The 13,480-nt window shown below is 42.7% G+C and overlaps 1 protein-coding gene across 1 annotated transcript; it reads left to right on the forward strand.

The window, feature by feature from the left end:
- Positions 1-2,083, forward strand: LOC127342820 (F-box/LRR-repeat protein At3g26922). The gene is made up of 3 exons (XM_051368831.2): positions 1-952; positions 1,083-1,235; positions 1,314-2,083. Exons 1-3 carry the CDS (start codon positions 8-10, stop codon positions 1,650-1,652), a joined length of 1,437 nt encoding a protein of 478 aa, XP_051224791.1. The 5' UTR covers positions 1-7; the 3' UTR covers positions 1,653-2,083.
- Positions 2,084-13,480: the final 11,397 nt, after the last annotated feature.

A 13,480-nucleotide genomic window follows, 5' to 3' on the forward strand; every position in this document is an offset into this window, starting at 1 on the left:
AGAAGCCATGGCGGATCATATCCTTCAGATCGTCTACCCCTGCCTCCCGGAGTCCCCGTTCCCGGCCCTGGACCCGGATTTCGACAAGCCCTCATACTCCTCCGACGCTGCCGGCGGCGGCGAGGACCGAATCAGCGCGCTCCCCGACGACCTGCTGCGCAACATCTTCTCCCGCCTCCGCGTCAAGGACGCCGGCCGCGCCGCAGCGACCTCCCCGCGCTGGCGCGACGTCTGGCGCTCCACCCCCTGCGCCCTCGAAGACCGCCACCTCATCCGGCGGGTGGACCTCGAAGACGGCATCGACTGGAGCGCCCTCGCCGCCGCCGTCTCGCGCGTCCTCGTCGCGCACCCGGGCCCCTTCCGCTGGGTCCATCTCACCTGGAACTTCATGAGCTCCCAGGAGGAAGCGCTCGCCAAGTGGCTCCGCCTCTTCGCCGCCAAGGGCGTCGAGAACCTCGTCCTCGTCAACCGCCCCTGGCCCCTCGACGTGGCCCTGCCGGCGTCCATCCTCCGCTGCTCCGCGCTCCGCCGCCTCTACATCGGCGTTTGGCACTTCCCGGACACCTCTCGCCGCACCGTGCCCCCACGCGGCCCCGACGTCTTCCCGCACCTCCAGGAGCTCGGGATCTGCCACACCATCATGGGCGAGCGCGACCTCGACTACCTCCTCGCCTGCAGCCCTCAGCTCAAGATCCTCTCCTTCAATGTCAGCTACGGCTTCCCGTCGCGCCTCGAGATCAGCAGCCGCAGCCTCTGCTGCATGCTGCTCTGGTTCTCCATGGCGGAGGAGCTCGCCATGGTCGACACCCCACGTCTGCAGCGGCTGATCATCTACACCCCTGGAGCGGGACAAACGCTCAGGGTCAAGATTGGACATGCGCCTCAGCTCACCGTGCTCGGCTACCTGGAGACGGCCGCACACGTGCTTGAGATCGGCAACACCGTCATCACGGTATCGCCCTCGAATTTCCTTTCCCATATGCTATCTCATCTCTTGATTAATCTTGATGCTTACATGCTAATTTGATTTGCTGTGACTTCAATTAATCAAGTCCTTAACCGTTTCCTGCATTGATTCGCAGGCTGGGGTACCAAATGTGAGTCCACATACTATGGTTCCAAGTGTCAAGGTGCTGGCTTTGAAGGTCAATTTCGCAGTCACCAGTGAAGTGAAAACCATGCTCCGTTTCTTGAGATGCTTTCCCCAAGTCGAGACGCTGCACGTTATGATGATCGTAAGTTGTGACCCTCTTTTCCCTCCATTGACATTCCTAGAATCTTTTCACTGATCGTGCACTTCGATTTTCCCCAAGTGTCAAGCTGAAGGAAGAGGCGGGGACAAGAGTGATGACAGTGAAGAAGAGAACAAGGAGGAGAATCACGACGACAACAGTGATGACAGTGATGAAGAGAACGAGGAGGAGAACCACGACGGCAACAGTGATGACAATGATGAAGAGAACGAAGAGGAGAACCACGATGCCAACACCACTGCGGCGGCTGAAGCTAGTGCCCAGCTCTCCAAGTTCTGGCAGGAGGTCGATCCGATTGAATGCGTGGAGGCGCACATCAAGAAGGTGGTGCTGTGTTCCAGTTCAGCTCGGGGGCCAACGAGCTTGAATTCCTCAAGTTGGTTCTTGAGAGAGGACTGATGATGGAGAATGCTGTGGTGGTGCTTGCTGGTTTGAAGGATGCTCCTAACGCGCCTGCAACCGTGGGCAAACTCCAGTCGTTGGCTTCCACCGCGAAGTTGGCTGCGGAGCGGTGCGCACTGGAGATTCTTGCACGTCCACGAGGCTCTTGGACCTACCGCAGAGCGTCTGATCTTTCTGTGAGCGACCCCTTTCCTGGTTAAGGTAATGCAGCGATGGTGCCTGAGCAGCTAGAGCATCGATCATTTTGGATGAATTTAACAACTTACCAGGAGTGTTGAAGTAGCAGCAGCTATGCAAAACACTTGTATGGCTTCTATGTTTGCAGTTATCTGCATTCGATGCGACTTGCTAATAGCCATTTTGTGGCTGCGTGTTTTGGCAACTGTGGCCTGACTTTGTTTATGCTACAATCTCGCAACTTTTGTTTATGCTTGCTTGATGCTGTCGGGGAGTGAAACATTGATACTAGCTACAGGCTCCTTAGTAAATCTTCCTTTTGCTTACAATCTTTGCGAATTTGCACGTAGTGATACTAGTACTGTTAATTTCCTATCTTAAAATTGTGTTTGTTTGCTCAGTCCATCTACAGTACAAGACGTGGTTCTTTAGTGGATGACACGAAATATGAATTCTCTATGTAGTTTCCCTGGTGGGTTCAAAAAGGTGTGCATAGGAATGTGCTTCCAGTGCCAGATTTGCATATCCATGCATGTGCGGACGTGCGGTGTACATTGCACGCATCATGTCAATTTTTTTTATTATTATTCTCAACAAACATTTAGTAGTACCAGTATTATTATTATTAAATATTAGTTAAACATAAAAATTGCAACAATATTACATAGATACATTTCTGTAGACTGACTTATCTCCGACGGGTTAAATATCCTATAGATGATGATTTTACTACTCCCACTGGTCTCTTTTAATTGACTTAAATTTAGTACAACTTTGTACTAAATTTGAGTCAATTAAAAAGAACCAGAGGGAGTATATGTCAAAAGGCTTATGCTTAGAATTAAGGGTCATCACACTGCGGTGAACGTTTATCAGAGATATCCACCCCATTTGACAGATGCTAACAATATATGGTTCTTAGCCCTCCTCCTCCCCCAAGACAAAACATAGGCAGCTGCAATACGTAGAGTCCTAAAATATCAATACACAACAAACATGGAAAATCTCATGTGCAATTTGATCACCCACTACATTTGTAAGACATTTATAAACTATGCATTTGTATTACATGAAACACCAAAGAAGAAGAAAAAAATCACCTAATCAGTTTCACACGTTGTTCTTTCTTCAACCCTCCCAAGCTAACTTTAAGAAGGAACATGAAACTCGCCTGCATGGTTTATAACCTAAGCGCTGATGAAAGAGGCTCCAAGACTGCACATTTTCTTGATGTTGTTCTTTTCGGTGTCTATTCCGTGCATGTCCAAGCCTATCGCCTAAAATAAAACATAATTTGAACTCACATGTAGACATAAGCTAATGATATGACAGAATAGCAATAGAAACCTACTTATATATTTTGAGCAAGTCTACGACGGGTTCCACTAGTAGCTTTATATCCGGTTCAGAATATTGTGCCCAGTCAGTTTTGCATATCCCCTCCAGCTAACTGGAGCTAATACTCTATTATTTGGAAGCAATTCTGAAACCGATTGGGGAAATCATGTTCTCCCTCTTAGTCGGTTTATCCCTAGAAACCGACACCGGTAAGCTAGAAAACTGGAGTTGTCCATGATAAACCAACTCATGGAATGTAAAATTAGAGTCATTTTGTTTTATAGAATCGGCTTCGAATATGATTTGGAGAACATCATCTACTGTTGGTTTGTCCCATATCTCGGCATCCTTATTTTGAGTATGATGCAAATCATGCAAGGGTCCGAGCTCTCTCCAAACGATACAATCAAGTTACTCATTTGAGAGCCCTTTTGATAGTATGACCAACTATCCTAAAACCCGGTCACACAACAATAACAAAGATACCGGTAAAAGAGAAAACCTATAAGTAGCAAACCTTGACCTTGCTAATTCCACTTTACCTAGATGATGAAGATCCTTGACTACTCCAAGATGGAACAACTTTCTCTATTGTGCTTTCTTGATGAATTCTTCTCGATTACTCCCCTAAAATCCACTATGGGAGAGATTCCTCTTCGACACATCTTTATGTATCATCATCATTTGGATGGCAAGCTCTGTCTTCATACATGCACACCATTTCTATTTGGTTTTTTATCATTCCTGCCACTATGACCAACGTGAATCTCGGATTTGCCATTTGACTAATGGAAACCTCAATTTTGCTATTGCCCAGTTACAACACTCCTCAGTTTTGACATTTCATCATCTCCACTCTTAGTCTATAATCAGTTTTGCCATTTTAAGAGTGGAAGCAGATGGAAATGCATTTAATATGTCAAAAGGGCAAGCATTCAACATTTATAAATACCAACAACGAGTCGGATAATGTTCTTTCTACAAAGGAATGTCTTCACAAATTTCTACACTTTGGATCTTTTCCTAGCTAGCATTATTTTCTTGTAGTAGTTGCCATCGCACATGTTGTGATGCTTTTTCATACATCTCCCCACAAGAACCAGGTTCCCATTATCATAAAAATAACATGAGAATATCATCCAACACAATAGGTGGCAAAGAGATCTATCACGCCAATCAGCTGTGCCAACATTGACATTGACGGTATCGCATAGACCATTGGCATCCCGGTCAACTCCTTCCCCTGTGTGTATTTGGGCATGCCCCTCTCAATTAAAAAGCTAACCAAGGCGGACTGGCAAACGCTCCTTGACAAGGTGGACAAGTACCTTGCCACTTGGAAGGCAAGAATGATGAGCAAAGCAGGGAGACTGGAGATGCTGAACTCTGTGCTATCCTCCCTGCCAGTCTACCTAATGACTATCAATGATATGCCATCATGGGTTCGTAAGAGTTCGATCGCAGACGAAGGGCCTGGCTTTGGGCGGGCGACGCAACTTGCAGCGGAGGGAAGTGCCATGTTAGCTGGAAACAGGTGTGCAGGCCAAAGGCCCTGGGAGGTCTTGGAGTACACTGTATCAAGGCCTTCAGCGCGGCATTGCGTTTGAGGTGGATGTGGCAGAAATGGAAAGAAACCACACAAACCCTAGGCACACATGAAAATTCCTGCTTCCAAAAAGGACAATGCACTGATTGCAGTTGAAAGGACACATATGTCGCCTAGAGGGGGGGGGGGGTGAATAGGCGGTTTAAAACTTTTATGAGATGGGCTTAACAAATACGGAATAAAAATAGCGATTACTTTGTCAAGCCCAAAGCCTATATACTATGATTCACCTATGTGCACCAACAACTTATGCTAAGCAATACAAGAAACTATGTGATAGCAAGATATATAACTTCAAGCACGATGGCTATCACAAAGTAAAGTGCATAAGTAAAGAGCTCAGGTATAGAGATAACCGAAGCACGCGGGAGACGATGATTTATACCGAAATTCACACTCTTGCAAGTGCTAATCTCCATTGGAGAGGTGCGGTGGCTTAGCTCTCCCGAACGCCACAAAAGGCCTCACCTTGAGGTGTGGTTTCTCGATGCACACCAACGCCACAAAGGCCTCACCCCAAGATGCGGGAGTCACACCACACACCGAACCCCTGATAACCCACAAGTATAGGGGATCGCAACAGTCTTCGAGGGAAGTAAAACCCAAATTTATTGATTCGACACAAGGGGAGACAAAGAATACTTATAAGCCTTAACAACTGAGTTGTCAATTCAGATGCACCTGGAAAAGCACTAGTAACAGGGGTGATGTGAAAGCAGCAGTAATATGAGAGCAATAGTAACAGTAACACAGCAGCAGTAGCAGTAACACAGAGGCAATGGCATCAGAAAATAGTTGATACTACTTCTAATGGCATATAGGACCGAGTGAGTATTTGATGATGAAAGATGGACCGGGGTTCCCAGCTATCTACACTAGTGGTAACTCTCCAATAACAAGTGTTGGGTGAACAAATTACAGTTGGGCAATTGACATAATTATTATAGCATTAAGACAGAACATCAAGTTATTAATCATGTAGGCATGTTTTCCATATATAGTCATACGTGCTCGCAATGGGAAACTTTCATAACATCTTTTGTCCTACCAGCCGGTGGCAGCCGGGCCTCTAGGGAAACTACTGGTAATTAAGGTACTCCTTTTAATAGAGCACCGGAGCAAAGCATTAACACTTGGTGAAAACATGTGATCCTCATATCTAAGCCATCCCCTCCAGTGATCCCAGTTGTTGTCACTCTGGGGCCTCGGGTTCCGGACATAGACATGTGCAAACAACTTGTAGATACAATCTAAGCAATAATTATAGAGCTTAAATCTAAGATCATGCCACTAGTGCACTAGTGACAAGCATTAAACACAACAAGATTGCAGCAACAATAACTTCACAAACTTTATAGATAGAATGATCATAATGTAACAATTCATCGGATCCCAACAAACACAACACCGATTACATCAGATGGATCTCAATCATGTAAGGCAGCTCATGAGATCATTGTATTGAAGTACATGGGAGAGAGTACCAACTAGCTACTGCTAGAACCCGTAGTCCATGGGGGAACTACTCACGGAGCATGATGGAGGCGGTGGCGTCGATGGAGAAGGCTCCGGGGGTCGATCCCCGTCCCGGCAGGGTGCCGAAACAGGAACTTCTGACCCCCAAAACTAGGTTTCGCGATGGCGGCGGCGCTCCCAGAGTCTTTCTGAAGTATGATAGATATATCTCGGGTTTTCGCGTCGTGGGGGAATAAATAGGCAAAGGGGCGATGTCGGTGGAGTCCCGAGGTGGGCTCCCCACACCCCGGCGCGCCTGGGGGCCTGGCCGCGCCGCTCTATGGTGAGGAGGCCGTGGGCCTCCCCCGGGCTTGCCCTTCTGGCTCCGTGTGTCCCTCGGAAAAATAGGAGGTTTGGCTTTTGTTTTGTCGAATTTCGAGAATATTGCTCGAACAGCTTTTCTGGAACCAAAAACAACAGAAAACATGAACTGGCACTGTGGCATCTTGTTAGTAGGTTAGTCCCGGAAAATGTATAATAATGATATATAATGCATATAAAACATGTGACAATGATACATAAAACAAGCATGAAACATCAGAAATTATAGATACGTTGGAGACGTATCAAGCATCCCCAAGCTTAGTTCCTACTCATCCTCGAGTAGGTAAACGATAAAAAGAAAATAATTTCTGAAGTGACATGCTACTAACATAATCCTGATTCAATAATGATGTAAGGCATGTGAACTGAGATCAAATTATTCAAAGCAAATGTCTATAGTTGATATAAGAGATGATAATACAAGAGTTAAACAAGCTAAAAGTTTTCATGAACTATTGCTTTAAAGACATGAAACCGTACATTGTTCATTAAAGATGTTTTAAGTATCTAGCGTATGAGTTCTATCCTTCATTCCAAGCATCAAGTAAATTTTCACAACATAGAAGGATTCAGTCAAGTAAAAATAACCATGAACGTCATGAATCAACTGTTTCGAAGCCTACTCAACCGGTGAGCGCAAGCATTTGGTATTGGCACCAGGATGTTATGGCAAAAAGAATATTAATGGGGGTTTGGAAGGCCAATGGAAGAAAGTCTCACAAAGCTATAAGTGATCATTAGACAAGAGGAAGTCTTATAATCGAAGCTATGTAAGGAGTAGTGATTGCCATGCAACTGATGCACATAGAGCTATATGTGTATGAAAGCTCTCCAATGGAACTAGTGGGGGTGCCTCCAACTTGGTTGCTCACGAAGACCTAGAGCACTTTTGAGGAAGCTCATCATTGGAATATACAACCCAAGTTCTATAATGTAAATTCCCCACATAGTTATACTAGTAAAACATGAAAACTCTCTCACATGGAGTATAGGTGCTAAACATGAGCACAAATGATGAGCACAAGTGTGGATAAAAGATAGTAATGTTGCCCCCTTTTTCTTTATTCTCTTTTTTTCTTTTTCTATTTTTTGTATTTTTTCCTTTTTCTGTTTCTCTTTTCAATGGCCTCCATGGCTCTTTTCACTTTTAGGGGCAACATCCTAATATGACAACACACTTTTTGGTACAAATAACTCATAATGAACAAAACATGATGTATAAAATGGTATGCCTCTGCCAGTGTAGCAGGATGTGCAATGATCTAGCGTAACATGGGTAAACCACACATCAGCTGTATAGAATCATGCAAAGAAATATATAAATAATAAATGACAACAAGTAATGTAATGTAAAATGGAAGTTGCATGTCAATATATCTCAGAACAGCTATGAAAATGCTGTGGTAGGTAGGTATAGTGGCTGTTTTGAGGAAGATGTATGGGCTTATGTGTAGGAGAACAAGAGAAAGTCCTCCCACGGGTTTGGATGTACTGGCGAAGTATGCACAACTCTCAATGTGAGCAAAAGGCAATGCACAGTACCGAAGAGGCTAGCAAATTTGGATGGTGGAAGTGCCAATAACCGTAGCTTAACATTAGTCAAAAAGAACTCACAAGCTTATTGCAAACAACTAGCAGGTTCAACATTAAGAGCATGATTAAAATTCACTCCAAGGAGGGCCGTTCACGGTGGCACAAGTACCCCGCTAGCTCCCTCGACCTTCAGCACAACTTAGTTATTACGATGAACCCTTAGACATGGAAAGCTATCAAGTCCAACTATACCTTCAACCATTTAAGTAGAGTTTATAGTACGACACAAGCTTAAAGACAACAATCCACTACTGATTTTAACTTATTTATCCAGCAAGCTTTACCATCTAAATACCTCAAAACGTTTGCAAAGAATCAGGTTATCAAAGCTCAATGATCTGAAAGATTATGCAAGTATTTTATTATACCACTACCACATGCAACATTTTCTGAACCAACCAAATAACAATCAATGCTGAGGCTTTCAGCTTTGCCATGAACATTAAAAGTAAAACGAAGAACACCAGTGTTCAAATGAAAAAGCGGAGCGTGTCTCTCTCCCACACAAGGATTGCTAGGATCCGATTTTATTCAAACACAAACAAAAATAAAAGCACACAGACGCTCCAAGTAAAGCACATAAGATGTGACCGAATAAAAATATAGTTTCACTAGAGGTGACCTGATAAGTTGTTGATGAAGAAGGGGATGCCTTGGGCCCCCAAGCTTAGATGCTTGAGTCTTCTAGAAATATGCAGGGATGAACCACGGGGGCATCCCCAAGCTTAGGCTCTTCACTCTTCTTGATCACATTATATCACCCTTCTCTCTTGACCCTTGAAAACTTCTGCCACACCAAACTTCTCATAAACTTCATTAGAGGGGTTAGTGCTCAAAAAACTTTAATCCACTTTAGTCCTGTAGTGACACATTGCAAGAACTCAATACAACATTAGCTACAACTCTCCACGTCTAGAAAGCCTTACTTAAAGTCCACAAGAGACAATGCAAAAAACAGAGACAGAATCTACCAAAACAGAACAGCCAGTAAAGATGGAATTTTTCGAGGTACTTCCGTTGCTCAAATCGGAAAACGTGAAACTAATGAAAGTTGCGTACATATCTGAGGATTACTCATGATTTTTTTCAGGATTTTTAGAGTTTTATACAGAGAGAAAAACTCAAAACCGTGACAGCTAAAAATCTGTTTCTGCGCAGAAATCCAAATCTAGTATCAACCTTCTATTAGAGACTTTACTTGGCACAACAATGCGATAAAAAAGATACAAAGGTATTGCTACAGTAGTAACAAACACCTTTACTCAAATATAAAACAAAAATTGCAGAAATAAAACAATGGGTTGTCTCCCATTAGCGCTTTTCTTTAACGCCTTTCAGCTAGGCGCAGAAGATTTTAATGATGCTCACATGAAAATAGAAAATGAAGCAAAAGGAGCATCAAGAAGCAAATTCGAAACACATTTAAGTCTAACCCGCTTCCTATGCATATGAATCTTGTACACAAATAAATTCATGAAGAACAAAGTGACAAGCATAGGAATATAAAACACGAGTAAGTTCAAAATTTTCAGCATGTAGAGAGGTGTTTTAGTACCATGAAAATTTCTACAACCATATTTTGCTCTCTCATAATAATTTCCAGTAGCATCATGAACAAACTCAACAATATAACTATCACATACAACATGCTTTTCATGATCTACAAACACATAATTTTTATCAAGCTCAAAAATAATGGGATCAAAACTTTCAAACCCACTTTTTAAAAATCTATAACAAGATGATTGATCATTCTCAAGAGATATGGGACTCCTAGATAAAGTCAAGACCTCTCCAATCCCATTTTCATTAGTAGTACAATTAATATTATCAAGTAACATAGGACCATCATCTAGAGCTTTATCATAAACATTTGCTAAGCAAAACTCTTTAGTACCATGCATTTCGATATCAGGCACAAACAAAGCATTATCATAAGATTTATTAAAATAGCATGGATTATCATAGGTAACAGTAGCATAATTATTCTCACAAGTTTTACTCATAGGGAATATTTCAAGAGAATCCACATGAACATAACATTCATCCTCCTTTGGTAAGCATGGAGGACAATCAAATAGTGTAAGAGATAAAGAGTTACTCTCATTAGAAGGTTGCCATGGGTAGCTAATCCATTCTTCCTCCTTTTGTTCATCACTCTCCTCCTCTTTTTCATCCAATGAGCTTTCAGGTTCATCAATTTCTTCTTCACAGGTTCCTGCAAATTGTGAGTGCATTCTTGTGCATGAATGAGTCTCTCTTTATAATCAATGATATAAGGATTATTGCTATAATGTTCTATGCAATAATCAAGGATAGAAGAGACATAATCTTTAAGGTCCTTACAAGCAATACAAGTTTCATAATTTTTAGCCATGAAGGATTCTATCTCAGAGGCTCCCATAAATAAAACAAATTTTTCTACTTCTTCGAACCCAAGATGGATATAGTTATTCCAATGATATTTCACAATTAAAACTTCTTCACTAAAGTCACATTGGATTTTAAGATGTTTAGTATCCTGTTTAGAGCAACATTTTATATCATGGCGTTTAAGCAAGATTTTAGCAATTGTATTCAATTTTTCTAACACGGCACTCATGACTTTACCCTTTCTTGATTCTCTATAATTCACATATAATTCTATAAGCTCCATACAGGTTATGGGTTCTTCCATAACAACAGTTTTTAATTTTTCAGTTTTTCAATTTTTTATGGATTTTCGGGTATATAAGAAAAATAAAACAAGACAAAAACAAACTAGACAAAAGTAAACTAAGCAAAATAATACTAGAAAGAAATAAACTAAGCAAAAATAAACTAGACAAAAGTAAACTAAACAAAACAAAATAAAATAAAATAAAAACACAGAGAGAGGTAGAGTGTACTCCCCAGGTGAACTTATGAGTAGAGCTATGCTCCCCGGCAACGGCGCCAGAAAATAGTCTTGATAACCCACAAATATAGGGGATCGCAACAGTCTTCGAGGGAAGTAAAACCCAAATTTATTGATTCGACACAAGGGGAGACAAAGAATACTTATAAGCCTTAACAACTGAGTTGTCAATTCAGCTGCACCTGGAAAAGCACTAGTAACAGGGGTGATGTGAAATATGAGAGGAATAGTAACAGTAACACAGCAGCAGTAGTGATAACCCACAAGTATAGGGGATCGCAACAGTCTTCGAGGAAAGTAAAACCCAAATTTATTGATTCGACACAAGGAGAGGTAAAGAATACTTATAAGCCTTAACAACTGAGTTGTCAATTCAGCTGCACCTGGAAAAGCACTAGTAACAGGGGTGATGTGAAAGCAGCAGTAATATGAGAGCAATAGTAACAGTAACACAACAACAGTAGCAGTAACACATAGGCAATGGCACCAGAAAATAATTGATACTACTTCCAATGCCATATAGGAACGAGTATATGATGATGAGAGATGGACTGGGGTTCCCAGCGATCTACACTAGTGGTAACTCTCCAATAACAAGTGACAAGTGTTGGGTGAACAAATTACAGTTGGGCAATTGATAGGATTGAAATAGCATTAAGACAGAACATCAAGATTATTAATCATGTAGGCATGTTTTCCATATATAGTCATACGTGCTCGCAATGAGAAACTTGCATAACATCTTTTGTCCTACCAGCCGGTGGCAGACGGGCCACAAGGGAATCTACTGGCAATTAAGGTACTCCTTTTAATAGAGCACCGGAGCAAAGCATTAACACTTGGTGAAAACATGTGATCCTCATACCTATGCCTTCCCCTCCAGTTATCCCAGTTGCTGTCACTCTGGGGCCTCGGGTTCCGGACATAGACATGTGCAAACAACTTGTAGATACAATCTAAGCAATAATTATAGAGCTTAAATCTAAGATCATGCCACTCGTGCACTAGTGACAAGCATTAAACACAACAAAGTTGCATCAACAATAACTTCACAAACTTTATAGATAGACTAATCATAATGTAACAATCCATCGGATCCCAACAAACACAACACCGATTACATCAGATGGATCTCAATCATGTAAGGCAGCTCATGAGATTATTGTATTGAAGTACATGGGAGAGAGAGTACCAACTAGCTACTTCTAGAACCCGTAGTCCATGGGGGAATGTGGTGACCCTGCATACCACTGCATGTTGTAGTATGCCAGTCGTTGATATAACATTCACGAAGTACCATTCCGCAAATATTACATCCCTCAGAGTAGTACAACAGAACATAGAAGGTCCATAACTCATTCATTTATTATTACAAGCATAATGTACATATCATCTTGGAGCTCCTCTTGGGTCCTAAGAGGGATACTCCTGGGTTCGAGGCGAACCCAACTTAACTTACAATATAGCAGTCTTACTAAGTTATACATTTATTTCCTCGAGCAGTTAAGTACTAAGACTTCATACTGCTCAGATACTAATACTACTAGGTAGGTCTACACGTGCTCTCCTCCGGAACCCTCATCGGTTCCGTAGACTATGATGTAGTCTACACCTTTGACACCTCCAGAGAGGTCTGGTTCTTTCTAGCCGATGATGTCGGCTCCTTCAGGGTTGTCGTTGTCCTCCTCCAGATGGTTCAGACAATCTAAGAAGGGGATTAAAGAGTGGTATGAGTACGAGCGTACTCAACAAGTTCATTATAGAAAAGAGGTGTTTAATGCACTAGCTACGATATTAGACCAGAAAGTCTAATACCAATGCAAGTTTTGATAAACATTTCTTCAAGAGGTTGCTTTTATTTCAAAGAACTATGTCCGTCAGCCTTCACCGGTTCACTAGAGCTTCATGGAGTTCCTTTCCGGCAGCATTCGCAGTTCCAAATCCCGGAACAGGGAGTGACAGGTCACGATTCATTACACTCTGCAGAGGTGTGTTGCTTTACCCATAAGAGATCTTAACCTTGGTGCCAACCGGGCAGCTTTCCCGTCCACACTTCCTTCGGTGTGAGGCCCGGTATAAGGTCTAGCCAATCATGTTCCTCCGCTACCTCGAACACCCACCCGTTGTTGCAATCTCCGACCCTGGGTCCTCGCCGGTCCTCTTACACCAATTAAGGATGGACCCCGACCACGACGACAATGCAGAGCTCTATCATACATTCCTTCGCCGGCAGTTGCAACCCATCATAGACCACATTACCGTGGGGACTTCTACGGGTTCCTGCTGCTTGTGACGGTAAAGCACACGTCCGTTGGGAACCCCAAGAGGAAGGTATGATGCGTACAGCGGCAAGTTTTTCCCTCAGTAAGAAACCAA

This window comes from Lolium perenne, chromosome 3 (genome assembly GCF_019359855.2).
Source record: "Lolium perenne isolate Kyuss_39 chromosome 3, Kyuss_2.0, whole genome shotgun sequence".
Taxonomy (NCBI): Eukaryota; Viridiplantae; Streptophyta; class Magnoliopsida; order Poales; family Poaceae; genus Lolium; species Lolium perenne.

What these genes read in the sequence shown, in the direction of transcription:
- LOC127342820 (XM_051368831.2), top strand. Translation starts at nt 8, where the DNA reads ATGGCGGATCATATCCTTCAGATCGTCTACCCCTGCCTCCCGGAGTCC. An exon ending in TCGGCAACACCGTCATCACG is followed by an intron (nt 953 to 1,082) that starts GTATCGCCCTCG and finishes ATTGATTCGCAG; the next exon opens with GCTGGGGTACCAAATGTGAG. An exon ending in CGCTGCACGTTATGATGATC is followed by an intron (nt 1,236 to 1,313) that starts GTAAGTTGTGAC and finishes ATTTTCCCCAAG; the next exon opens with TGTCAAGCTGAAGGAAGAGG.